Source organism: Prinia subflava, chromosome 2 (genome assembly GCF_021018805.1).
Source record: "Prinia subflava isolate CZ2003 ecotype Zambia chromosome 2, Cam_Psub_1.2, whole genome shotgun sequence".
Lineage (NCBI taxonomy): Eukaryota > Metazoa > Chordata > Aves > Passeriformes > Cisticolidae > Prinia > Prinia subflava.
The window spans coordinates 85,752,065-85,779,777 of NC_086248.1; the positions used below are offsets into that span (position 1 = coordinate 85,752,065).

Genomic DNA, 27,713 nt, shown 5'->3' on the forward strand with positions numbered 1-27,713 from the left:
ACAGACCTTGAGGGAACCGCACTGAGCTGTCAGGGGAGGTTTAGGCTGGATGCTGGAAAAAGGTTCTTCACCCAGAGGGTGGTTGGGCACTTGAACAGGCTCCCCAGAGAAGTGGTCATGGCACCAAGGCTGTCTGAATTCTAGAGGCAATGCTCTTGGGCACATGGGGCAACTCTTGGGGATGGTCCTATGCAGGGCTAAGAGTTAGACTCGACGATCCTTGTGGGATCAGGATACTCCGTGATTCTGCGAATGGCCCGAGAGGGCTGCCCCGGGGGTACACAGCGCTGACGTCGAACCTGCGGGCAGCCCCGCTCCTTCCCTGGCCCCGCTCTCCCCAGGGTGGCGAACTACAACTCCCGGCGTGCCGCACGGCGCCGCCCGCCGCTCCCATTGGCTGTCTCGGCCCGCCCTGCCCGCGTGACGGCGCGGGGCAGGCGGCGGCGCCCCCCGCGCGCCGGGGCAGGGCAGCCGGATGGCGGCGGCGGCGTGGGGGCGGCTTGTGCGGGGGGCGCGCGGGGCGGCCGCGCGCCGCGCCTGCAGCAGCGGGGCGCGCGCCAGGGCCGCCTCGGCCGCCGCGCAGGTGAGGGGGGCCCGGGATCGGCGGGGCGGGCGGGGGGAGCCCCGCGGGGGGAGCGCCAGTGCCGGGCCGGCGCCTCGTCCCTGGGAAGGTGTGCTTCGTGGAGGGGCGCTCTGGCAACCGTGGCAGCGCCTGGCGGGGTGACCGGGGGCTCGGGCACGGCGGGCGGGGGCTGCCAGCGCGATCCAGAGAAATGCAACCTGTCCATAGAATTTTGCAACGTATCCCGGACCGACCGGTGGTTTGTGCGGTGACCATGACCTGATTGTGTGTAGGGAGGAGGGAAAAGTCAACAAAACATACAGTAATGCATAATGGTATGTCCTTCCTTTGTTGAAATGTCACCCTTACTTTGGAAGTACGTGGAACACTCGTCTCATGGACCGAGGCGGTCCTGTGCTCCTGCCCAGCCAAAGGAGAGATTATACAACGCTCTTTGATCAGCCTGGGTCAAAACCAGAGTGGTTTGGCAGCTTTCGGTGGTTGAGCTCCGATGATCATGCGAACTTCGCACTGAACCTGTTTGTTCTGGTGCTGGCACAGAGTCAGCTCAGGTGTTGCCCCGATACAGCTGCTCCCGGTTTAAGTTTTGGTCCTTCGGGTGGATTCAGTCTCTTGGTGTCCAAAAGCAGGAGAAAAAGCTGCGCAGAAAGGCAAAGGTTCTGTAACTGTGTAGCAGAAATAGGGCATGGCACACAGAGGAATCCCAGCTGGGACATGATTTATTGAGTTACTTGCGATTGCATGGCTGGCTTTAACAAACAGAAAAATAAGCTAAAACTACTAGCGACAGACTCTGTGTCTCCAGAATTGAATGCATTCACTGCCGCTTACTTACTTACAGGAAACCAAATGAATTTGTGTGTTGCTTTATTGAATGCTTACTTGACTCAGAAAACTGGAAAGGCTATTGAATTTGTTTTGTTTGTTTTCCTAGGCCATGAACATTTTTATAAATTCTGATCAGAATTACTTTTCAGTGCTTTCTTTACATCGGGGGGCTTTAGGAAGCATTCAGATACACTTTTGAGAGAGCTTGATTGCGACATCCAGCCCTACCTCCCTTTAGGGGCCAAAAGCCGTGGCAGCTGGAAGAATGGGATGGGGGATACGCATTTATGGCACAGTAAATACGAGAAGTGTGCCAGGGCACTGGCTTATATCCTGCAGGGCTTGAGAAGCAAGCTAGTGTAAAAGCAAAGGCACTGCAGACTTAGCAACTTTACAGCGATAAGATACACGTTGCTACTTTCTGTTCTCAGTCTCTCCTGGGACTCATCTGTAGAGAGAAACAATTAGCGTTACCGCCATAGGGGACAGTGAAATGTGCTTTCAAATGAGAGAACATTCAAACATTCAGAACTGTTGTGAATACTGCTGGACTGTCTTCTGTGCTGGAGCTGCAAGTATTCATGGGTTCTGTTTAGTTTCCTGAGGTTTTGGGGAGGAGGTGTGTGCAAAGGGGAGAAGAGAGCACTAGGCTATATTTCAGTCCCCTTTAGAATGATCATTCCAGCTATGGAAGATGTAACTCTGTAACTCAGGCAGTTCAACTCGGCCTCCCACAGCTGGGAGGCTGTGTCCAGGGGTAAGTCCATTCTAAGCCTTTGGGTTAGGTTGCAGACAGTGGGATCGGTACAGCCGCTGTACTAGTGGTGTGTGGTGAACAATTTACTTGTTTGTATCATGGTTTTTGAGATACAGTTGTCAGTCTCAGAGGTGTGCCCAGAGCAGAGTTCCTTTTTCTAAGACTGGAACAGGGCATTAAGCTACAGGCGCTCTGAAAGCAGCATTTTCACAGTTGTTTTGATTGTGTGCAAGCATTTCTTTGAATTTTTTTTTTTTTTGAGTAGTTCACAGTTAACAAAGTTTGATGCCACCCATGATAATATATGTCCACATTTAATTCTTGAATTAAAAGGATCAGGTAGGATCTCCTATTTCTACTACAAAACTGGAAGTCAGCATATTTTTTTTTTAATTCTGCTCTAGATGTATCATGTCCAGTAAGAGTTTCAATACAAAGTTTCACTTCGTTTCTCCATCTGCTCTAGTAGATCCTGTAAATCAAACACAACCACCTGAAAATTTCTGTGGCCACAATGAAGCCTTCAGTGCTGAGATAAAGTGGAGAGTCCAGCTTGCCCAGAAAGACCTCACATGGCCCTCATTCTCAGCCAGTCGTGTCTGAAACTCTGTGTGCTGCTGCTCTGTTTTGTGGGTAGCTGGTGGCAGTCCCTGGGCAGGGCTCTCCGTGCCAGTATCCACAAGTGTAGCCTGCTGTTTTGGGGTCAGCCATTGGGCAGCAGCTACTGAGCCCTCACAAAAACATTTGTCTTGGCCTTCTCAGCTTAGAACTCATTCTGGCACTTGGCCTACTTAGACCCATTTCAGCCTCTGCGGTTGTCTGATTTCCAGGTTGAACCAAGGACATTATGTCACCACTTCCCTACAGACTTACGATGCTAAAGGTGAGGCATGAAAGAGAAGAGCTCTTGCTGGGTTATGTCTGTGAGGCTGCACAGTGTTAGGTGCTGTGCACAAACCCAGCAGGATTGCAGGAGCTTGAAGAGCTGGTGGAGGGAGGAGCAGCACTGACAGTGTCCTGGGTACACAGGTTGTGGTAGTCCCTGAGGCCTGTGCAGAAATCTTTGCAGGCTTTACTCTTTTATAGTGCACAGATATCACTGGGGATGAAGTGAAGGTGGAAGAGTAAGAGCAAGGATAGTACTTGATCTTCAGCTTCTTCAAGGATAGTACTTGATCTTCAGCTTGATTAGTAGATAAGAATTCTGTCTGCCCCCTTGTGTTTAAGTGAACCTTTCTAGTTTCTGTCAGTTTGTGGTGTTCCTGGTGGTTATTGATACCTCTGCTGACAGCTTCCAATTTTGCTGCATTGTTAGAAGAGTTCTCCTGGAAATCACAGGTGAATTGTCAGGTCTGAAGGGTTGACAGCTTGTCAAAATGTAGCTGTTAGGTGCAGTCATCTAAGCTCTCATTCTTTCAGTACTAGTATAGAACATGTGATTGACAGCCCAGAGAATGAACCTGTTTTTTTCATGGATCAGATAAAGCACACTGTGACAGGGCATTCTCCTGCCATGTGCAGAAGTGTCACCTGTTGACTATGGAGAGAAGGGAGTGGGGACTTGTGGGTTAAAGACATCCCTTTTGAGTGAAAAAATTATGTAACTGGGCTATATGCATACAACATATGTTAAAATACCACCAGTCTTCCACCTTTGCCTACTTCAGGGAACTGAATAATCCTTTTCCTGTAGCCTGGGAACTGAAGCAGGCTTTCTTCTGTTTCAGTAGCTCTCACAAAGACTACTGGTGATGAGGTTCAACCTCAACCTATTCTTCCCCTTCAGAGAACCCTACTTACACAGCAACCTGAGAGAATGCTTCATCCTTGCCCTGAGTTACCAGGAAGGCAGCTGAGTTTTCATTCATTCTGCTAATTGGCCTTTTCTGTGGTATTGATAAAAATATGAGTCAGTGCTGGGTGCAGTAGCAATTTTGGTAGTACAGGATCCACATCTGCTGGAGTTCAAGCTGATGGTACGGGCTTATGGTATCTCCTAATTCCTCTGTGCTGAAATCTAATTGCTTAGAAACTGAATAGCTTAAAAATTCCATTTCCTGTCATTCTTCTCTCCCAGACAAACCTATTTCTGTACACAACAAGAAGATGATGGAAAGAAGTTCTAGTAACTATGTAAAACATTTTTCTTTTCCCTGTTCTAAAACCCACTATTTTGCAGCAAGAGTTAGTTATTTCCAGTAGAAACTTTAAAGTTTATTGACACCAATTTATTGCTGAGTGCCTGTTCTTTTAATGCTGCTTCTTGACAGTTCACTTCTGAGTAATTAATGAAGGGCAGTGTTACTCCTCTTACTTTAGCTACCTTACCTATGGCAGCCATGCAGATGGATGACAGACCAGCAACAGAAGTGATCCCCTGTATCTCACTCCAGTGGTGGCTCCTTCCTGAAAACAGGAAATTATTTTAAGTATATTACTGTCCTTGAAAGTATGCAGTTTTGTCTTTCATTAGGTAAAAGTGTCCCTCATTTGCCCCCACCTTTCTTTCTAGGAAGGACAGTTTTTCCCTTCTTTCCCTCCCTGTAATGCACACTCCAAAACTAGGAAGCAGGAGATTTATACTGTTCTGTCTTCAAGTGGAAAGGTAAGGAAGCCCAGTCCTGAAAAAGATGCAGAAAAGAGTTACTGGGAAAGAAATGGGAGAGGAGTGCTCCCACAATAGGGGCTCAGATAATTTTAATAAACCTGGGAGCGCTTTCCCTCTCAAATGTGAACACCTTTCCAAAATAACAGGAAGGAGAACATCAGATCTCCAACCAGGCCAGAAAGCAGCATAGTTTTCAAGAGAAAACCAGTTTTTTTGGGTTGTGTTTTTTCTGAGTTTGGCAGATTTAAAATTTCCTTAGATTTAGTCTGTTCGGGGGTGAATTTTCAGACTGGGGAAGATGAACAAATGAAGTCTGGATATTTACCTGGGTTCTTTGAGTTAACCTGCCTTGTATTTGGAGAAACACTTACAGTAAGTGGAACAGAGCCAGCATTTCTATCAAAACAAGGGACTCACAGCTTGGGACTTTTTTTTTTTTTTGGTACTCTAAAGCTGTTCAGGGCTCTACGGCAACCTGCACACTCCCAGGTTGGAGCATTTTCTTAGGGTGTTTAAAAACAGATGACTTGTTCCACATGCTGCAGGAAGGGGAGGTGAGGGAAAGTGTGTGAGCAGCGGGTGTGGCTGCAAAGTGTTTGCCAATTGCACTTTGGTGCTGCAGGAAGGGAAGGCCGGTTCTTGTCAGGGCTGGCCTTGAAGCCTGTACGTCTCTGCTGTTGCAGCCCTGAAACTGAAAGGGATTGCTTTCTTGTGGCAGAAAAGCAGTTCTGTGGAAACTGCTACTGCAGTTTTATCAGGGGTAAACAGATGTCTTCTAGGCTTTGAAACAGCCACTTTGTGTCTCCTGTGTCTCCTCTAGCTGCTCACTGCTATGGGTATTCGTAGAGTAAGGTCTTATCTTGCCACAAAGCTGTTTGGATCAAGTGTAGTGGATTGTTTCAAGGTTAGGGAAAAGATTGTGCTGCCAAGAACGACTGCTCCTGCTTGTAAGTTTAGCAGGAGCCTGGTGTTAGCACAGCTGGAAACAAATTCACTGCAGCTGCTGGTGGCTGAAGTTGGGTCTCTCCCCAGATGACCTTTGCTGTCTGGCTGATTTGATCACTGAGGGTCCTCTATGGCTTCCACCCACCCACAGTGTTTCTTACAAATGTTTGTAGAATAAAATGTTTCGAGGAAGCATCCCTGGGTGCTTCAACATTTTAGCTAGACATTTCTTGCAAGGGCTGTGGGGAAATCCTGTGCAGGATTAGCTCCTTTTGTTACTAGTGATGACCAGAGCTGATGGCTGTGGCTGTGAGTGTTCCTGCCCAGTCCCTTGGCATCACCCCATAGATTCTGATTTTAGTATGTCTGGAGACTGCACAGGTCTCTTTTTCACTGGATGTGAGTCATGACTTTTGCTTAGGTAAGCTGTTTAAATACCCAGTAATGTGTCGTTTTGTCTGGATCCTAATTCTACATCTGAAATTTATGTCAAAACTTTATTTAATCCTTTGCCTGCTGCAGCCTATGAAGAGTAGTCAGCACAATTTCAGCTTGAGGCACAATTCTGCAGCTGATTTACACACACACACTTTGTGAACACCATATATACAGAAATGATTTTGTATGTACCTTTTCAGAAGATGTGAAATTCACTGTATATCCAGGAATCCTTTATTTATCTTCTGGTTTCCATGGCTGACTGTTAAATGTATGTATGTGGTTAACTAGTGAGGACTTTTCTCTGGTTTATTTTATGATGCCAGGCAGCTGGCCTCATTCATGAGTTACCAAATTGACCTCCTATAAATTGGTAATTTAACTCTGATGTAGCAGATGAAAATACTTAGCAGAGTTTGAATTATGTTGGTTTTGGATGTTTTGTACGTAGTGCCTGAACCAAGTATCCTCCACCACCTGATAAAAGTATGTTGGTAAACTCTTGCTTTTCTGCAGTACTGTGATAAGAGTTTATTCAGTTACTGTAAGTTTCACTTGAGGTACCAAAATATTTTCCAAAAGTAGCAGAGAGGTTTCAGCTATGGTTTACAGGTATAGAAAAAGAGAGCTATAACACTGTCATTTGAAAGTCATGGGCTAAAGGCAGTGGGACTCTCTCCATTTAGACCTTGCTATACTTGACTGTTCTGGCATTGATGGTATTGATATTTTTAACTTACTTGGTATAAACTTGAACTGTATTCATTTGCAGCTACTATTTGGGATATTTGTTTTGATACCTAATGTGGTCATAGAAGCCCAGAATGGTCTGGATTGGAAGGGGCCTTAAAGATCATCTAGTTCCAAGCCCCTGCCATGGTCAAGGTCCCCTTGCACTAGACCAGCTTCTCAAAGCCCATCCAACACTTCTAGGGATGGAGCATGCACAGCTTCTCTGGGAAGCCTGTTGCAGTGCCTCACCACCCTCACAGTAAAGAATTTCTTCCTAATATCTACATCTACTCTTTTTCAGCTTAAAGCCATTCCTCTTTGTCCTGTCACTACAGGCCCTTGTAAGAATTCCCTCTCCAGCGCTCCTGTAGTCCCCTTTAGGTACTAGAAAATGTTATAATATCTCCCCAAAGCCATCTCCTCCCCAGGCTGGGCAAATCCAGTTCTTTCAGCCTGCTTTGTTAGGAGAGGGGCTCCAGCCATCTGAACAGCTTTGGGGTCTCATCTGGTCTTGCTCCAGCAGGTCTTTATCCTTCTTATGCCCTCATTTTAGAGGGCAAATACTTATACTTCCTAAAAATCATGTTGCTCTAGAATATATTACATTGTGCTTTAAAAAACATCCAAAATTGTAAGTAGAAATCACTTGTAATATTCACTTCATGACAGTTAATAAAGGAATTCTAAAAAATCTGATATTTTTTATTCAGTTTGAACAAGTGTTCAGAATCACACATTTCTCTTCCAGTTCCCCCATGCCCTGCATTATTTGTCATCTTTTAACTGAGACAAGCCTTTTGGAAGTATTCTGTTATATGGGTTTAGGCAGGAAGACTTTGTTGGAAATGAAGACAGGCATCATGAAACATAATTGTATGTAGCAATAATTCAGTTTTGCTGTTAGCAAGAAGTTAGTGTTGCACATGGAATATGGTAGGAACACAAGCAGAGATGCTTGTGTTCATCAACTTCAGGTTTCATCAGCTTCAAGTTCTCTTGTGCTGAAGCACAGGAAGGGCCCCTTCTCTATAATTTCATTTACTCGGGGGCTGTAGTGAGCATAGGTGATCCTGGATCATTGATTCTGGGAGGAGACAGGCAGTTGAACAACAACACTCTCTATTCTGCACAAAAAGCCTGAAGCACCTGTGGCAAAGACAGGTATCTTAAAATGCACAGGGAAAATTGTAGAAATGGATTAAGGTGTAGGGTGTGAAACTTAATAAATGGCCATTTTTGACAATGTTTTACCTTGGGCAGCTGTCCCTGTGGGGAAGAATGGAATAATAATTATCAGTTGAGTTCGAAGTTGATATTTATACAGCAAATTGACAGGGCAACTATTCAAATATTTAACACTTGCTTGGTTTTGTTACAGGAATTACAGAGCTCAGGAAGAGGACGCTTTGTATTAGAACATGCAGCTCCATTCTCTGCTTTTTTGACAGACAGCTTTGGGCGGCAGCACAATTACTTGCGAATTTCATTGACTGAGAAATGCAACCTTAGGTGTAAGTGTCTGCTCTTTCCTTGCACAAAACTCTGCACATACTGTGCAAAGGCCAAGGTTTGGGTTACAGTATTATTGCTGTGTTGGCCCTGTGCTGTTTCTTGTCTTCACAAAGTAACGATAAAGGGCAGATAGAGACTAACTGGGGCTGAGCTAATGGTGGGATGGGAAACTTGGAGCAAGCCTAGGGATCTGCCAGGGATGGGTGGAAGTGACAGATCTTTTATCAGGCTTGGTGGGGTTAATATAATGATGCTTGTGTGCCCAAAGTCTCAGTGAGCAGGAGACCTCATACCTAGGCATTCCCACAATTATGTCTGGAAAGTCTGTGGTGATGTCCCAGTGCTTGCTGGTTGAACTTGCTGTCTCTGAATGCAGGTGAGATAGAAATAAGGTCATCCTTTTCTTCAGAGTGGATCCATTGTAATTTTGAGGCACATCAAATTAGTCTTGGTTTTCCTCTGAAGTAAACCAGGAAATTCTTATGAGATTGTAAAATTTTTGTACAGTTGGTGTCATTTGACATCCATTAAAGACAGCTGCCCTTGGTGCATTTTTCTCATTAATATTAGATTCATTGTTGTGGGTTATTTTTTGCCTCATGTATTTCTGTAATCTTTGTTTCAGGTCAGTACTGTATGCCTGAGGAAGGTGTTCAGCTGACTCCAAAATCAGAACTACTAACTACCCAGGAGATAATCACCTTAGCCAGGCTGTTTGTGAAAGAAGGTGTGGACAAGATCCGACTGACAGGGGGAGAGCCGCTTATCCGTCCCGATGTGGTGGATATTGTGGGTGAGTTCCAAACAGAGTTAGCCTCGTTTTCTAGGTGGTTTTGGAGAAGCTGGCTACAGTATCTCAGGTGCTAAATTGGGTTGAGGTTTAAGTTATTTTCAGCAAGCCATTCTCCAAACTATAAATGATCTGTGAAATACCAGTAAAGCTCAAAAATGTTAATGCTGATTTCTGTTACCAATTCTTTTTAATACAGAAATTCAGGTTTTTTAGTTGTTTCTATGAACAGATGTAATTTGAAGCTACTGTAGGAGACCATGCTATTCAGAGACCTGCTACAGTTCCTTAGATTATTTAAAATCTTTTAACAGATGCACTCACATAAACTATGAATCAGCATCTAACACTTGCTGAAAGCTAAATTATGTCCTGGGGACTGCTGAAAACATATGTTTGAGACTTTTCTGAAGCAGCTGATAGTGGAATATAGAATCCATCTCCTCTGAGATACTCAAAGTTTAAATAAGCACCAGATATAAACTCTGTGATAGCTGTTTATTATTAGTAGTCTGAGGAGTACACATCTGCACTGACAAAACCATTTTCCTTGGGGTGGAGGATGGAATATTGGATGACTTTTTATAGCAACTTTTTATACCCGTTTCAATAGTAAAGTGGTGTAGGGTAGATTTGTTAGTTCATGTGTTGGGAAATATACACACCTTTTCTGAGGTCAATTGGGAGAAGTGCTGTTAAGGAAATGATTAGAGGAGAATATGTAAGAAAATTGTCTATTTAAGAAGATGCTCCTAATCCTAAAGGAAAACATAAATGTAAAATGGTTTCCCTCATGGCTCATGACATACAAGTTTTAGCTTCGTGCTGTGGACTTACAGCATCTGTTCTGTTTCCTTCTCTAGTTGATAGTTTTTGTCAGCTGCCTCCACTTGTGCTGATTGGTGCTAAAGCAGTGACCAAAGGTCAGCAAACAAGTTTAATACAAATATTAAGAGTTACAAAATTATGAAGTCTCTTTAATCTCTTTTAGTTTTAGAGGTCAACAAGCTAAGAAACCATGACACTGTCAAGGTTACACCTGGTGGAGTGTTCTGACTGGTCCTTCTTAACTTGCTGGTGTTAGTGTTAAGCCTCCATCTCTGACTTCTCACTTCAGTTGTCTACTGTTCAGTTTGTTATTACGGCTGATTCCATGTGTTAGTGTATTTCCAGTGCCTCATCCTGTATCTTGCCCTGTCTGGTGAGGAAAAAGATGCATGGACATCAGCTGCTGCCTCTGCTGACCTAATCAACTGGTGCTACTTTTTAAAATTTTTTTCTATTTTAGGCTGCAGAATGACATTAGTTTTATTCAGTACCTTTATGCATTTTACATTTCTAGCAATGAAACCTGTATGGCACCTAGACTTTTTTTCCCAGTTGTTCTGAGGTTGAGCATTTTGTGCATTCTGAGTCTATAAATAAAATTATTGATGTTCCCAAACTATCCTCTGGCTTCAGCATGTGTCCTTTACTCTCACAAAGATTAAACTGCTGGTGATACCTATTGTTAAATAATCTTTGGCAAAATTGAGCCAGTAGCACTTATTCTCTAGAAGATTATTCTTGGTCATTTGGGAGGACTTTGAGAGCTGAAGGCCCAGAAAAAATCTCTCTTAGTAAAGATTGCTCTTTCCCTACAACCTCGTGTCTTTATGGAGCTCTTAATCATGTTCCAAAATGCTGCTGCTGTAAACTTCAGCATCTTGACTGTGACCTGGCTTGACCCATTCCAGAGTTCTGGACTCAGGATGAATATTTTGAAAAGAGCTAGGAAATGAGATAAAGCCGAAATAAAGCCCTTATCAACATGAACAAATAGAGGTAAAAAAGTGAGGGAAGAAGGGACTATGAAATATTTGTACTGTAATTACAGCTGCCTCAAGAGTAAGGGTTCTTCAAATATTTTCAAAATAATTAGGATGAAGGCTATGAGGGAGGGAGATAAAACCAAAGTAAATTACTTTGCTGTGGCTCTGCTTCTGCAAGTTGTTTATGAGGGTTTTTTTCTTATTTGTTATTGTACTGATAACTGGAAGTTTGAAAGCTTGATCTCTGGAGATCTGGTATGCTGAGGATTTCTGCATTTGGGTTATGAGGAGGCAGCAATTTTCTAAATCTTAATCTCATGATATTATATGTTTCTTATGCTGTTTTCTTTTGTTAGCCATTTTTCAGTGTCTTGCGTAAGCACTCTCCAGTCGGCCAGGCTACCACTGGTAATGGAAATATTTCAGTTGTCAAGTGCAAATGTTTTGTCCCTTTGGATGTTGTTGCCTTGGATTCTCTGTAATAGTTTAGTATGTTGACCTTTTTCTGTTTAGTTAGGACTGCATGTGGTATTTCTTTCATAAGTTCAAAGTTCTACTGGCAGCTGCCTCTGAGTTAGAACTGGGTTTTGGTAAAGCATTGTAGGACAAATGTTGCTAAATAAACAGTTAGGTCAGGTGTCAGTTGTGAAAGGGGTGCTTTGCTGCTTATTATTACTGCAGAACATAAACATCCACCTTTCAGTTTGCAAAGGTGGATAAGGAAAATAAAGTACACAAAATCAGGGGTTGTCTTTCAACAATAAAGTTGATATTTAGGAAATGAAGAACAAAATTAGTGTGTATTTTAATAAAACAAAACTGTACCACCAGTTTCACTTGCAATAAAGTGCACTCTCATGCCTTTTGAAATGGATTTGTACTAAAACTGATCTCTTAAACCAATACAGCTGGAAGAAGGCAAAAGCACTGACATGTCCACATTTTCTTCACACCTTCAGTGATACTTTTTCTTTGTTTCACAGATCTTTTGGGTTTTCTGTGTAACTTATAGTTTAACTACTTCTTTAAAGTGTTCTTTTTACTTTTTATTTCCTAGGTCAACTGTACAAGCTAGAAGGGCTGAAAACCATTGCTGTCACAACTAATGGGATCAACTTAACCAGACTGCTGCCCCGGCTGAAGGAGGCAGGACTGAATGCCATTAACATTAGCCTGGATACTTTGGTGCCAGCTAAATTTGAGTTCATTGTCCGAAGGAAAGGTACAAACTTGTCTCCTAAGGCAACTGTGTTAATACTTGCAGGAATATTGTGAGTTGCTTACTGTATCTCTCACAGTCAGTTACTTTGGGAGGGAAGTGAACTGCTATCCTCCTGAGGCTGGGAAAAGTAGTCTACACTAGATTATTCAGTAGTGACTCTTTTTCCTTCTTTCTGTAATGCTAAACATGTAGACCCCCTTTTGTTTGAGCTGGTGAAGTAGAAGATACTCAACTCACCACAGTTAGTCATGTTAGTCACAGTTAGTCATCTATAATTGGTTAGTCATAGCTCTCAAGAGGACTCTCCAAATCTTATTTTGGTCTTGTGTGCTGGTCTTCTTTAATACTGTTCAAAAAACTCAGATGCTTCTGCTATACCATCTGGGGATAAAGATGCCACAAGAACTGAACTTTTTGTCGTGAATAGTGGCAGTTCCTGAAAATTGTATTTGGGGTGTGCTTGCACTGGTCTCACTTGTGGTTACTCATGTTCCATATCCACTACTTTTTAATAGGAATAAACGTAAACCATGCCTGAGGTAATTTGAGGAGGGCTGTTGCCTTTGTTACTGCTCTCCTACTGAGCAAGTAATTGCAAGTAAAATTTAAAAAACGCTTCAATATGCCCAGTGTTAGAGACTCTGATTTAAATGAATCCTAAAGCTGGTCATGGATCTCAGATTCATGGTTGGGTTTACTTCCAAACTAAAACTGATTTGGTGTTATATCATTCTCTTCCTGTCCAGCAACGAAACTTCAGTAGTCTGTGAACTTCTAATTCTGACAAAACCCCTAAGTGGCCACCAGATGGTGCAACAGCCTCAGACAGATGTAGTGAAAGGATTGTAGAAATCTGGAATGCTGTGAGAAGTAACGTCAGCATTTGAATCATTGCTAGCAAACCAAGTTCTGCTGGCAGGTGCAGAAAGGTGTCCTTGTCAACAGTCTCTATGGGAGGGAGCACTACTTCAGGTTTCTGTGTCATGGTGCAGGAATCAGTTCCTGTCATAAAGCTGAGTGGAGCATTATCCTGCCAGTGCAGGCTATTGCACTGACCTGGTTGTGTCATGGCACAGCTGGCTCCCAGAGTGGTATCTGGGAGTATCTAATTACAAACAGGTCTTGACTGTGCTCTTTCCTTCTGCTCTCTGTGTTTGAGTGTTACCTGGTTTGTGACATTCATTAGGAACAAGCCCTTCTTTTTGCCACTAAAGGGGCAAACCTGAGCCTCCAGCTTCCTGAATTACAAGGCCAGAGATTTTCATACCAGATTAGAAGCTGTTAGAAATGTGGTCCTTATAAAGTAAATGAAAAGTTATTAGGGGATGAGGGTAACTTTTATTTATATAAATGTTCTCTTCTGCTTTTAAAGAGTAAAAGATCTTTTACCAACAAAGAGAGAAATTGCTCAGCTGAACAGCATAAGCAATGGACAGAGAAATTTCTATTACTTAGTATTTTTTAAAAGGAGAAAAAGGTCTCCAAATCATAGATATTTTTTCAAAGCAGAGATCAGGTAAAAAAATAGTAACATTGAGTTCTATTGCTTTGGGTTTTTTTTTCTTTTTTTTTTCTGTTAAGGTTAAAGGCTGAAATTATGTAAAATGCCTTTTTTTTTTTTTTTTTTTTTTTTTTTTTTTTTTTTTTTTTTTTGAGGGTTTTTATTTAATAGGAGATTTCCAAGTATGGAATGAGCAGAGAATAGAGTGCATGCCCTACTGAGCTACCCTGTCTCCTGTGGCAGTTCCAGAGACAACAAGCTAGCTCTGTTAAGGTGAGAGGAATTCCTGGTCTTGGACTCCTACAGGTTGATGACTTCTCTGGAAAATAAAGGTGGCATCTGGTTATGGAGCTTACCAGGAACTTGAGAAACTTGGAATAATTTCTCTGTTTTGCTGGAAAGTCAATGTAGGGTTTTAAGAAGTAGAAATGTGTATCTTTGGTGCAGGTGCCCTGTATCACAGCTGCTTCTACTTGCAGATGGTTGGGATAGACAAAATGACTGTGAGATCATCCGAGATTTCACTGATGTGGGAAAGCACTTTAGAGTACCATAATATTTCTACTTTTTCCAATCTACCATATTCTAAGGGATGAACAAATGAAAAATGCTTTCATGCAGGTAGCCAGTCTAACCTGTTTCGTGGCCTGTCCCTTTCTTTTTGTGTGTTTCATCCAAGGAAAGTGAGGTAATGATGTACTTTAATGTATCATTAAATGTAGGCCTGAAGCCTTTTTTCCTGTAAGGATTAAATGCGGGGAGGTTTGTTCTAGATAGGGTTTTTCTGGATGGCTCTAAGGTTCTCTGTACTATATAGCTGGCTAAAGTTCTGACTTCAGAAGAAATCAAATATGATGAAAGTATTGAAATTTTTCATTGGGTGAAAGAGAAGTGGTTGCTTCCTGGCCTTTTTAGTTATGTTTAGTTTAGTTTCTGCTTTCTGTAATCCTGTGGTCACAGATTACATTTTCTGAGCAGTAGCAGAGATTTTTGATCCCATTCATGGCTCTGGGTTGTGCTTACAGCAGTGTATCATTATCTCTGTTGCCACAACCTGCCTTCAATCTTGCTTGATTGGAATGGGATCTACCATAGGTGCTGGAAATTTCCTGGGCACATGCACAAGTAGGGGGTGATTGAGAAGGGTGACAAGCCATAACTTCAAACAGTTGCTTGCAAGAATTATTTCACTGTGTGAAGGAACTTTGCTCTTCACCACTCTTTGCAGCCAGGATTAGCATTAGAACCGCCTTATTAAATGATTGTATCTTCTGCTTTCCTATGTCCATGCTTTATGATGCCTTTACTAGCCAGGGAGCGGTGAAGTGAAATTTTTATCTCTTTAGTTTTCTTTTTTTCTGATTTTGAATGCATTCCATATTAAGTATACACAGAATACTGCTGAGTTACTGCGTTTTTCTGCTAAAACACCTACAGAGTATTGAAGGTATGATCTGTTCACTAGAGAATCTGAGTTTCCAGTAGATCACAGATAAGAAAAGGAGGATGATGGACCTGGGCAGAAAAACATATGACTAGGAGCAGCACGGGGATTGTCATCAAAACTTCTGAGACATACTGCCTCTGATCTTCTGACTAATGGGTAGTCAGTTGCTTCGGGAAGCCAATTAAAAAACCACTTAGAATTTCTGTTTTGAATCAGACAGCAATGTTGCTGTCATTGTAGAAAAGACACAAGCCATTACTATAAAATAAATATTAATTTATTATTCTTGCATCTGGAGGCAGTTCATAAATTCTTTCTTGCTCCCTTTAAAAAGAACGTAACACAAGTAAAGCTGACTTACAGGGAAATGCAGATTCATATGCTAATAATACATGGATATCCAAAGGTGTAAAAAACCATACCAGTATTGTTGATTGCTCATATACCAGTTAAATATTGATCTCAATGACTTGAGCACGATAACTTGGTAGGCTTTGGGGGTTGTGAGGACAAGTATAATTAAAGTCCCTTTATCTGCAGCTCTTCTTACTTCCAGCCTGTCTACGGAATCAGATTGAATTTTATTTGTCATCTCTTTGTCCTGTACTAAATAACCACCATTTGCATTCTGCTTTGAAACAATAAAAACTATTTTTCACTCTTTTTGTATCTTAGGCTTTCACAAGGTAATAGAAGGAATCCACAAAGCCACTGAACTTGGCTACCGTCCTGTTAAGGTAAAGCCAGTGTTTATTTACTCTAAAACTGTTGTGACTTACCACACATACAGATCACCTGATAAAGAGTTTATTATATTCCATCTCACCTCCCACGCCATGTATAATTTTTAATAAAACTGGAGGAAAACTTGAAGATCACACAAAGAAGTAATGAGGGGAATTTATATCTCCTTGTGCAGCTGGGGGTGCAGGTCATACTCTGCTCACTGGTTTCAGGTGTCTGCTTTCCCTGCAGGTGAACTGTGTGGTGATGCGGGGCTTCAATGAGGATGAAGTGCTGGACTTTGTGGATTTCACAAAGGATCTGCCCCTTGACGTGCGGTTCATAGAATACATGCCCTTTGATGGTAAGTACTGCTGCTTTGAGGTTCATCTTGGACAGAAGTGAGCTGACTGGTGGATATTCACCCCATAGGCTTGTCTCCAGAGGATTTGGTAAGTTCTTTTAGGGAATTAGGAACTGCCTGGAGTTTTTTGCAGCTTATCTTCTTCCCTCCGTAAGCCGTAGAAGGACTGGTTGGGACACCTATGGCTAAAGTGACACTTAGAGAGAATGTGAAGGTGGTTCTTTGCTAATCAAAAGAATAAAATCCACAGTCTAAGGTTAGGCTGGTTTTGTCAATTCCAGGCAATAAATGGAACTTCAAGAAGATGGTGAGCTACAAAGAAATGCTTGATACAATTAAACAGCGGTGGCCGGAATTGGAGAAATTACCCTGTGAAACTTCCAGCACAGCCAAGGTGGGATTGGACAGAGCATGTGTGAAACGTGCCCCCATTCCTTCCCTGCCCCAAATCCCCAATTCTCCCAAGTACAGCGTTGATATTTGACAACCAAAGTAATAAATACTCAGTGTGGTAACTCTTGGGTTTTGGTCAAGCTGCCTGCATGAGACTCACAAAGTCCTAGTCATAATCTGTACCTTTATAATTACAGTGTGTTTTTTAAGTGTATTTTCGGTCAGATATAAAGAATGTCAGCCTGTATCCTGTATTTACAGCTTTTGAAACTTTTTTCAGTCTATGTCTGCACATTAACAATCCTGATGGAAGAGTTGTTCAGTAAAAAACTATTGCTTTAGAGCGTACTGTGCCAAATGGGGAATTTCCAGCTCATGCTCCCTTACAGGCATCACCTGTTAGTTGACAACTACAAGAGCAAGCATCTAACAAGTTTGAGAATTTCTAGAAACAGGGCAGAATAGGCTGGAACACCTGAATAAATTGATTTTGCTTTTAATTTTTATTTGATATGATCTTAGGGCTGAAGAAAATCTATGTTAAAATAGATTTTCTGGTCTTTAGGCAAGTGGAGCTATAAAAGCTAGGAGTCTGTATTTGACTCTTTTTTTTCCCTCTGCATTTCTTTAGAGTTACAAGGTGCCACATTTCCAAGGACAAATCAGCTTTATCACCTCCATGTCAGAGCACTTCTGTGGATCCTGCAATCGGCTGAGGATAACAGCAGATGGGAACCTAAAGGTAGTTTGGTTGTGAAACTGGATTCTCTGATATCATGCAGTGAAAATAGTGTTGAAATTCATGCCCTAAAAGTAGCTGGGATGTAAAGATGTATAATTATTACCAACTAGTTCCTGTGTATTTATCCTGTATGTATTCTTGTTCCATCTTGTCAGGCTGTTAGGGAGATGTTACATCACCTTTTTTAGGGTTTCTCTGTTTTGCTACCATAGTTAACTTCAGTTGCAAAACATGGTTGCAAGGCCAGTAATTATAAACATTTATTCTAATCTTTGATTCAAAATCATCTTAAACATGTGACAAGCAGATGATTTCCCATTAAAAAAGGGTACAAGCAGCTGTGAGGGCTTGGCTTTTGCATTCCACAAGTATCCTGTCTTGTTTCCCAAACAACTTGTAACTCTTCTTCAAGAGCAGCCTGTACATTTGCTCAATGACTGTGGAACAAGGAGGGATAACCATTTCCTGCCACGTTGATACTGGCAGTTTCTGGGGGAAAATTAAAGTTTTCAATTAAAAATTGGCACTTATGCGTTGTCACCTGATACTGACAACAGCTGTGCTGCTGCCTAATGTCGGATGACTGAGGCAGCCTGAAGGCCCAGTGAGCTTAGGCTGCATAAACATCCCAGGCTGTCTGCGTGTACATGAGGAGAGATAAAGAAAACAATCTCCATAAATGTTCCCTTCAATAGGGTAGGCCTCTTCAAAGCTCTTCACTCTGAGGTTAGTACAAAATACTTGTAAAAGTAATTTATTCTTTCTCATCTCTCCTCCTCTGCTTGGTTGGCTGCAGGTATGTCTTTTTGGGAATTCAGAAGTGTCCTTGAGGGATCACCTGCGGTCGGGTGCCTCAGAGGAGGAGTTGATTCAAATCGTTGGAGCAGCAGTGGGCAGAAAAAAGAAACAGCATGCTGGTATGTTTGTTGTACTTGAGAAATAACAGCAGTGGTAGGGAAAACAGCGTCCGGGTACTTGTAACCTTCCATGAGAAAGAGAGTCCAAACTGAAAGACTTTCGGACTGATTTTGTTCTCCAATAGATGCAAATACCACAGCTCATGACAACAGCAGCAAAGTATAAAGCTACGTAGTTGTACTGGATCTCTTATTTTTTTAAATTAGTTTGCTGTAAAAGAAGGACTAAATTGAGCTGTTGATCCAAGTACTGCATTAACATATTTCTAGAGGTGACAAATATATTTTTTGCCATGCAGGACTTTGTGGGTACTTATCTAGTGCTCCGCATAAGGTCATGACACAAGGTTGATGATGATGCAGTCACAATTCTCAGGCTGTATTCGTCTTTTCTGAATTTATATTGATATAAACATTCACATCTGAACCTAACTGAGTTTTTGTAATCTGGCTCCAGCTGGGAATGCTGACCTCTAGTACATGAACTGGCTTTATAATCATGGATTAGTTCTCTATACACTAAAAATACGCTTTGGCCCTTTTGTTTTCTTGCATATTCTGACAGATTAATAACAGTAGGTTTTTCCCTTTTTTCCTAACATGTGAAACAAATTTAAAGGTAGCTTTTAAATCTAAGTGTAGACTAACTTTCAAGGGATATCGGTCTGGTCCAGATAAAATAGTGCCTTATAAACCTAAGGGAAGGCATGGAGGGGTTGGTTCCTTCATTGGTAGACCCTTTATGAATTCTGGTTTGGGAAAGCAGGGGGTGGTTGGGGAACAGCCTACTGAAGTCATTTTGCCATCAGCAGCGTTTACCTGACATTCTTCTCCCACTTTGTGTTAATCTCGTTATTGTGGCTTTCCGTGATTGAACTTCTTTGAACTGAAACAATTATTAACAACTTATCTATAGAACTAAAACAGTCAAATACTATTGTTAGAGACAAGATAGTGTCAAATGGATTGAATTCTGTTGAAGGTAGACTGTAATTCACACTATGGCAAGCTTTCTGGGAAGGGGTTCTGGAGTGTGATAGACCCATAGCAGCTGGATGCCTGAAGACTCAGGCAGCTATAGTTTTAAATAATACTGCACTGTATAATAATTACCCTTCTTCCAGTTCCCTTGGTCTTTACTGAGCTTTGTTTTTCCTAGTATACAGGTTGCACTGTGAAGAGCAGAAAACTAAATATGTAAACCAGATGCATGACTTAACACCTAAAAAGCCAGGATTTTTATGTGTTCCTTATTTTATTTCTAGGCATGTTTAACATTTCCCAGATGAAAAACCGGCCAATGGTCCTGATTGGTGGGTGACAAATCAGTACGTAAAAAACATGCAATGATTTTGTTCGGTTTCTGTCTTTGGGGGAGAGAGCAGATTTGGCTTCTGAGTTTAGCTTGTGGTTCTGCCTTAGGTTTAGGCAAAGAAAGGGACTTCTTAATTAGCCAGTTATAGTTAACACGCTGAAGTGGAAGAGGAGGAAAGATTTAGTGTCCCTAACAAGCCTTACTTACCCGATTTTCCAGTTGAAAGCCCTGGTTTTGTTTTCTCTAATTATGACAGTTCTTTACATTTTCCAAAGGGATAATCAACTTTCCTACCTTATTTTCTGTCAGCTTCTTTTGTACTTAAGTAGAACAGTATAGTTACTTATAAGACAGTTTGAGGTGAGTTTTGACCATATTGCCATATAAATATAAAGGATGCAGAATGGAGTTTTATTCATGGATTAAGAAATTCAACTTTGTTTATAACATATATAGAGCCATCAAGCTGACAGAAATACTAGTGTTCCTACCTCACTACTACTTCAGAATCTGAGATGTGGGGCTTCAGTCTTTGGAAATTGCCTCTTACTGCTGCAAAGTCTCTGAACATAACCATGAAAGACCTATGAACCAAGAGGCTTTCCATTCCTCCTAGTGTCTATTGCAGCTGTTTGCTAACTCTCCCTTCTGCCTGAAGCTTGCTCATGAGTGATGTTGCACTGCTGTAGTTCTCTTACTGATTTTTAACATCTCCTTCAGTGTGATTTTACCCTGTCCATGCCTGTGTTTACCTGTTGTGTAAGATAGCTGTCTTTCCAAAGACTTTAAGAAATGGTTACAAGAGTTAGCTTTGTGAGATTAATTGCAAGATGTTTCCTTGTTCCTTATCTACAACGTGTGGGAAAAGAAAAAACAAAGGTGAAAGACATGAACATTATGTTTCAAATCCAAACTCTCGTCCTCCTATTGATGTTTTGGAGCAGGATAGCTGCTGGGCAGCTTAAAACACAGGTTTTAAAACAGGTACCCTTGGGGAGGGGAACATGCATTAATTTGTTGGTCTTTGCAACAGGTGATATAATAACAACTACTCTTGTTTTTAAACCAAGCCCCTAGGGCTTGTACTTTTGTTGCCTTTATTGGAAAATAGGAGCCACCAAGATCTTTAACACAGGTCTTTACTGGGAATGCTTTTCACGGTGCCCCACTTTAAAGGGCCATTGTTTTCCATGTTGACTGGTGCAAGATTGTGCTTTTGCTCGCTTGTATTTGGCCACTGCTGCATTGTGTTCCAGGAAAAGGGTAAGGAGGACCCTTTGTTTAAAATGTGTATTGACTTCCTGCATGAGGAAAAAATTTTGGTGCTTTTTTTTTTTAGATGAAAAATACTATATTAAACTCTTGACTGCTCACTGGGACCTACATAATTTTTTCAAGTTGCCTTTGAAAGAATTCCCACACTCCAAAGTTAGCATTCAGAGCAGCGTTTGGATGTCTACAGAGCAGATCAATCCAGCTTCCTTTTGAAAAGTGCTTTAACATTGTCTTACATGCAGTGAAAGAGGCAGCCTGTCCAGGTCCTCCTCCTTCAGCTGTTCCATCTCCCTTTGAGACTGACTGCTGGCAGTCACCACATCAATGAAGACAGTGGAGATGAGTGGAGAGTATCCCACTGTTACACAGGGGGAGTCATTAGGAGATTTCCTAATTGTGTTTTGAATTAGTTACAAACTTCAAATAATGCTGGCGTGCAAGCAGTCAGTGGGGGAGTGTGTGTATGGAATTAATTTAATGAAATTTAATGAATGCTGTGGAAATCACTAATTGGTTTTGCTAGACCCAGTAAGCCAAACCTGGCATCTTCCCTGCACTGCTGTTGTCCAATCCTTTGCTATATGGTTTGTATCTTATTTCTCTTAATCAAAATATTCCTTTCGGCAGGTTCTTCTTCTCCTGGGTTCACTTCAGTTATGGGACTCTCCTCATTAATTTAACTATCTCCTGCCTTCTTTTCTCCCCCTGAGATTGTGCTAGTTGGAAGCTGACACAATTAAAATTGAGGTGCAGTAACAGGATATAAGGAGATGGAATTTGTCAGATGGTTTCAATGTATGGTGCAGTAGAAAATCATTTTGGGTTGGGTTTTTTTTTGTAGGTATATGAGCAATTTGGGTGCAGAGATTACTAGGTACAACTTCAACAAGAGGTTGCTCAGAAAAGCAAAGATGCTTTGCACTCATTACTGTCTCTTGCTGTCTACTTCCCACTCTACTGGAGCAGACTTTTCTCCCTGCTCCCACCCATGTGTGTTTATCCTGAAGGACTTGTCTGCCCTCTGACAGGACAGTCTGGCTTTCACAGTGGTTTAGCTTCAGCTAATCAAGGAATCCAGAAGAACAGAGTGCTTAGAGTTCTTGGATATTGAAAGGAATATTCAGGTTAAGCTCCACTGTGAAAAGAGAGAGCAAAAGAGGAATAAGAAAAATAATTTTCTGTGCTCTTCTAAAGCACTCATTACATTTATGTCCATTTAATCTCATTCCTCTGAGGTAAACACATGCCTTCAAATTTGCAGGAATCCTAATTTTAGTGAATAGACCATCAGCTGTAGATGGAAAAAGGTCTTTGCCTGAATTTAGGTTATTGCAGTGATTATAATCATGAAACCTATGGTTGATTTAAGCTTCAGAAATGGGTACTTTTAGACAGTGTATAGATGAAAATGGTGCTAAGTGCATCAGTCTTGTCTTAGTAGAAGCTGGGACTAACAAGGAAGAGTTTAATGGGTTTGTTTTTTAAAAAAAGATGGAGGAGCACAATGAGACCTTTGTCCACACTGTGTCTGCTACTATCATGTGGACAGTCCCTGGGCAGCAGAGGTGGCTCAGCAATGTGCAGAGGGGCTGGAAGCTGCTTTGATGCACCTGTGGATAGGCTGAAAAGGGCGTCCTTCAGTACCAGAGCTACCAAAGGAGGTTATTGAGCACAACCTAATTCCACATTTCTCAGAGCAGAGAGAGGAGGAGCTTCAGAAAAAGAGAACCATGCTTATTAGTGGTGCTGTTAAACCAGGGCTTAGCCACTTACCTCTTATACTGCTGTCTTTACTTAAAAAATGTTTTGTTCAGTTATATATGAAAGAGACTCCTTCTGTCTTCACACTTGGCATTTAGCCCAGTGCAAATGCCAAAACCAAAGGATTAAATGGTGAAAAGGGGCAGGAGGGCTTACTACCTCTCTGCCAGCTGGGAGCTCTGCCAGCTCTACTTGGAACATGCTTCTGAGTAGATATAAAATCTGTCTGTCAGTGAGGGAACTGTGGTTTTTCCAGTGCTTAAACTTCAGCTGTCATTAACGTGTTAAGAGCTGGCAATAATATGAGATGTTCCCATCAGCCTCAGAGCTTGTAGACAGTGTAGTTGCAGTGCTTCTGGTCCCTGCTGTCCTCAAGTGCTGGCATGACCCTTCCCTGCAGAAGGAGATGAAAGGAGGAAATGCAGCTGCCTGTGCTGGCAGGGAGGTGTTTGGAAAGGCAGAGTTGAGGATCTGAGTGTAAGAATTTCCTATTAACCTTGCCAGGCTTCTGAAAGAAGGCTGGTGCTGGGATGGTCCCAAATGGATGCTGAGATGCTGTGATTCACTTTTCTTCAGAACTGATGCTCTTATAAGCTTTCTTGGCTGCTGTTTCTCAGAGGGAGTTGATACTTTCAGAAAGTAAGTTGTTTCTTTTTGTCAGGGACCTTGAAATGAGTGTTCTGAGTATTGACATTTGTAATAGCAAACCAGGAAATGTGGGGAACTGATGAGAGAGAAGGAGCTTGAGGAAAACAGTGGATATTTGCAGGCTTATTGAGGTTTTTGCAACACAGGAAGTCCCAAGCAGTGCTCTGACAGGGCTCTCAGCTGCTACAGGCAGTTTAGCTTTCCAGTTAGTAAGATGTTCTTCTCATGTTACTTTTTGTTTTTTCCCCAGAGCCTGCATTGATGTCATTCCCACTATTCCAAGATGGACTACAGAATCCCCCAAATTCAAAACAGTGGGGCCACACATTTAGCCATTGGCTGACTTTGACAGCAAGTTTACCCAAACAAAAGGGAAAAGCATCAATGAAAAATAAAATCATCGGACAACTTTTCCTGCCAGGATCTCACCCAGCGAAACAGTGGCATGTAGCAACAGGAATTCTACAAACCCAGCTCCGAGGCTACTGTGTCTTCCAGAAGGACCCAAACTCCACATTTGATACAAAGTGCCTTGATGCTTCTGTTGGCCAAGTTCCTGTGGACTGTCAGTCCAAAGAGGCGTATTCAGGATCTGAATTCCATACCAGGGATTCAGGATCTTGCACCAAGGTACCTCGTGCCTCTGACAAATTGACTCACACTGACGAGGAAGGACGGGCCACAATGGTTGATGTTGGAGGGAAGCCAGATTCCAGAAGAAGTGCTGTGGCTGGTGCCGTGGTCCTGCTGGGTGAGAAGGCATTCAGGATGGTGAGGCAAAACCAGGTGAAGAAAGGGGATGTGCTGGCAGTCGCCCAAATTGCAGGAATTCAGGGAGCCAAGCTGACCAGCCAGTTGATCCCATTGTGTCACAACATCCCTCTGTACCATGTTGAGGTGTCTCTGAGCCTGGATGAGGCCAGGCATGCCGTGGTGATTCGCAGCTCCTGTCACACCTGGGGGAGGACAGGTGTGGAGATGGAGGCTCTCACAGCTGCCAGCCTGGCTGCGCTGACCGTGTACGACATGTGCAAAGCAGTCACTCATGACATCGTCATCCAGGAGCTGAAGTTGCTTAGTAAGACAGGTGGGCAGAGGGGAGACTTTTCAAGGGTCTAGATAAAACCCAGATACTTCCAGCCCTCCAGGTGACCACTGCTCCTGTTCAGCCTCTTCCAGAAGTCCTTTTGCTCAGCTGGTGGGCTTGGAGACCTCAGCAGGTGTGTAAAGTACAGCAACCCTATGCCTCCAGCATTGCCTTACTCTGTCAGCTCACTGCTGGGTAAACAGTGGAGCCATTTATCCCTGTTGAAAACCATGTGTAATTTTAGAGGACAGAGTTCTCCACTCTGCTAGTACCTCCATTTTGGTGTCCTCGTGATGAGATTGAGAAAGATTTCTGCTTATACCACAGAGGTTTTTGGTTTATGGTTGTTTTTTTTCCTTTGTGAAATACACCTGCTGTCATCATACCATGCAACTGTGACCTCTGGGAATGAAGCCACTGCTGAAAGTCCTGTTATTTGGCAACCATTTTTAAGTCAAGGATTAAGATTTCAGAATTGTGTCTGTCCATCTTTCCCTCTGACCTCCTTCATTGAATTTAGAGGGTGACAAAGAGAAGAAAGAGAAGAACACAGCTGGGGAACTTCACCATACAGCAGAGATTATAAACACGGAACAGTCAGAGTCAAGGGGCAGCTCCCATCCCTTTGCAGTGCTGCTGCTTCCCTTCACAGAATCACTGAATAGATCGGTAAGATTGGAAAGGACAACAGTGGCTCACCTGCTTCAACCTCTCTGCTCAGGCACCCAGAGCCCAGGGTTGTGTCCAGACTGGAATGTCTCCCGTGAGGGAGCCTGCATAACTTCTCTCAGCAATCTGTTTCAGTGCTGATTCACTTGCAGAGTAAAGAAGTTCAGGTGGAACTTCCTGTGCATCAGTTTCTGCCCATTGCCTCTTGTCCTATTGCTCAGCACCACCAGGAGGAGCCTGGCTCCATAGTCTTGGCATAGCCCCCTTAGACACTGATATACATTGAGACATCAGTCATCTCTTTTGGATGCTGAACAGGCCCAGCTCCCTCAGCCTTGACACCTGCAAGTGGGAAATAGCCACATACCAGTTTCAAAAGAAAAAAAAATGGCAGCTGCCCAGTTTTCTGCCTTGTGCTCTGTAAATGCAGAAAGTATGTATGATGCAGAAAGTGGATTTCTGGGTTTGGAAGAATTATTTTTCTGATCTGAAAATATGTTTTACATGTTAGAAGCATGTTCCAGCGTTTTGACCTTAGCACTGAAGTACATGGATGCCCTGTTTGCATGCTTAGGGGATTAATTTTGCCATGCACAGAAGTAAGTATTAAGAAGCATTAAGCTCTCCTCACTTTATAAAGAGATGTCGCACCAAGGCCTAGAAGACTCCAAATTTTTATTGCTACGGTGCAGCTCCTGATAACCAGCAACCTCATATCCTGACAGATAAAACAGACTTTAATACTAGTGGCCACTTGGAAAATTAAGGTAGTTACTGTTGCCTCTGCCAGAGTGTTTTCCTGCATGTTTCTCTAATTTGCTTTTCATGAAGTCTTCTGGCCTTGAAGCACTTAAGTGTCCCCATTAATGTAGCAGTGGCTACAGTCATGGAGCAATAATTAGCTTTGGTAATTAACTGTCTAGATAAGAAATTACTCAACATTCTTGTTAATATTAATGGCTGCTTTTCAAATGTTAATTTAAGTGTTCTGAACAGGGTTTTACTGGTTGCTTATGGCTAATATGAAGCTGCACATGATTCAGGGTGCTCCCTCCATACACACAGGGTTGAAGACAACTCTAGTTAAGGTCAAAGACACTACCAAAAAATCATCTTAAGCATAAGAGGTTAAAGTACTGTGAGCACACCACACTGCCACGCACATCCTACTCACATAATGCAAGCACAGGCCTAGGATGAGGAAGCAGTAGGTTTTACTACAGATCCTTCACAAGTCTCATACACCAGCTATGACAAAAGGCATTCTTTCCATTGCATTGATGAATTTATTTGATTCTTTATTTGGTGTCACTGTGAGATAAGGTAGATAGAGTGACAGACATAGCATCTATGGCTGAAAGGAAAAGAAATCTGGAAAGCTTGGTACCCAAAATCCATGAGCATTTGTACATCAATAATGTGGTTTAGGAATGGTATTCCCCAATTTAGCGTTCCACTCTCACTCACTCTTCCCTCCCTGTGGTGGACTGGAGAGCAGAATTGGAGGCACAGTAGGTAAAGATCATGGGTTCAGATAATAACAGTTTACTGGAAACAGCAATGGAGTAAGAAAATGAGCAGCAACACCTTCAACAATAGAGAGAACGGGCACTACATGACTGCTTCCCTTGGAAGAGACCCCTTCTCTGGTCCCCATAATAACCCCCCATGCTGTTAGCCATGCCCCCTCTTGGCTCCTGCAAAAATTACCCATATCCTGGCCAGAACCAGGACAATCTACATTCATTGTTGCAGTCTTGACTCCCTGTCATTGCCAGCAGTGTAGCTAGCACTGCCATACTGTGCACACCAACAATCCCACCCAATCCTGCAAATAAGAGATTGCATTTATCTGTGGAACTGCTGTGCCCATAGCATGAAAGTTCCCGTAGCTCAGCATGGAAACAAAGTGGCAGGAAAAGGAAGCACACATGTAACCTGCTTAGTCAACTGACTGGCACAAGCACTTACCTCCCCTCACCACGCACAACACACCCTGCCCTCCTGGCCTGCCCCCAGGCTCTAAGGTTGGAAATGAAAAAGAAACTCGGTGTACTCAGTAGTAATAAAACAATGCTTTGGGTGTATGATTCTTTGGCTTCTGAGAAGTGTGCTGTCATGCTGTAAAGCTCACACAAAGGACTCAGGGCCACACCAGGGACTACTGAGCACACGCATGACCACCACGCACATCTCGCTTCTTACGCACATTTCACTACTGCCGTGGTTTGGGAGTGGCTGGAAGTGCAGGGCAAACTGACTTTGGTGCCATTTTAAGCTCATGTTACATTATCAAGTCTTTAAACTATGCACATTTATAGGTAATGAAGCAAACATGAGTCAACATTTTGTGAAAAAAATGGGTTGAGAGCACTCTGTGGTTCTGTGGTGCTGGGTGGGCCATGATATATGTTGATGAACTGACTACTTTTTGGAGGATTGCTTTTTTTTGTCCAGTGTATTTTTAATAAATACTAGTTGCAATGGAGTGTGGTTTGCATTACTTCAAATATCTGTTTTATTTATTTTTCTATGTTTTAACCAAAAAATTTCTATGAATAGTTACCTTGGGACAAGCAACAAGACAGGCTTTGCAAGTTGCATGATTAGTCAGCAATTAGCAATAACAACTTATTACTATAAAG

At 42.4% G+C, this 27,713-nt stretch overlaps 1 protein-coding gene across 3 annotated transcripts; it reads left to right on the forward strand.

Annotated features, from left to right (window-relative positions):
- Positions 1 to 433: 433 nt before the first annotated feature.
- Positions 434 to 27,556, forward strand: MOCS1 (molybdenum cofactor synthesis 1). 3 transcript variants are annotated; one of them, XM_063390849.1, is made up of 11 exons: positions 434 to 583; positions 8,270 to 8,402; positions 9,029 to 9,196; positions 12,062 to 12,226; positions 15,850 to 15,911; positions 16,150 to 16,261; positions 16,543 to 16,655; positions 17,286 to 17,396; positions 18,193 to 18,313; positions 19,579 to 19,626; positions 23,563 to 27,556. In XM_063390849.1, exons 1-11 carry the CDS (start codon positions 476 to 478, stop codon positions 24,429 to 24,431), a joined length of 2,010 nt encoding a protein of 669 aa, XP_063246919.1. In that variant the 5' UTR covers positions 434 to 475; the 3' UTR covers positions 24,432 to 27,556. The 3 variants fall into 3 exon arrangements, with proteins under 3 accessions (XP_063246919.1, XP_063246922.1, XP_063246920.1); XM_063390852.1 differs by having other exon boundaries at positions 19,579 to 19,641; positions 23,563 to 23,702; XM_063390850.1 differs by lacking the exon at positions 19,579 to 19,626.
- Positions 27,557 to 27,713: the final 157 nt, after the last annotated feature.

Excerpts from the sequence above, each read along its gene's own strand:
- MOCS1 (XM_063390849.1), top strand. The coding sequence starts at position 476 with ATGGCGGCGGCGGCGTGGGGGCGGCTTGTGCGGGGGGCGCGCGGGGCG. Across the intron at positions 584-8,269 it reads CCGCCTCGGCCGCCGCGCAG|GAATTACAGAGCTCAGGAAG; the intron begins GTGAGGGGGGCC and ends GTTTTGTTACAG. Across the intron at positions 16,656-17,285 it reads AAACTTCCAGCACAGCCAAG|AGTTACAAGGTGCCACATTT; the intron begins GTGGGATTGGAC and ends GCATTTCTTTAG.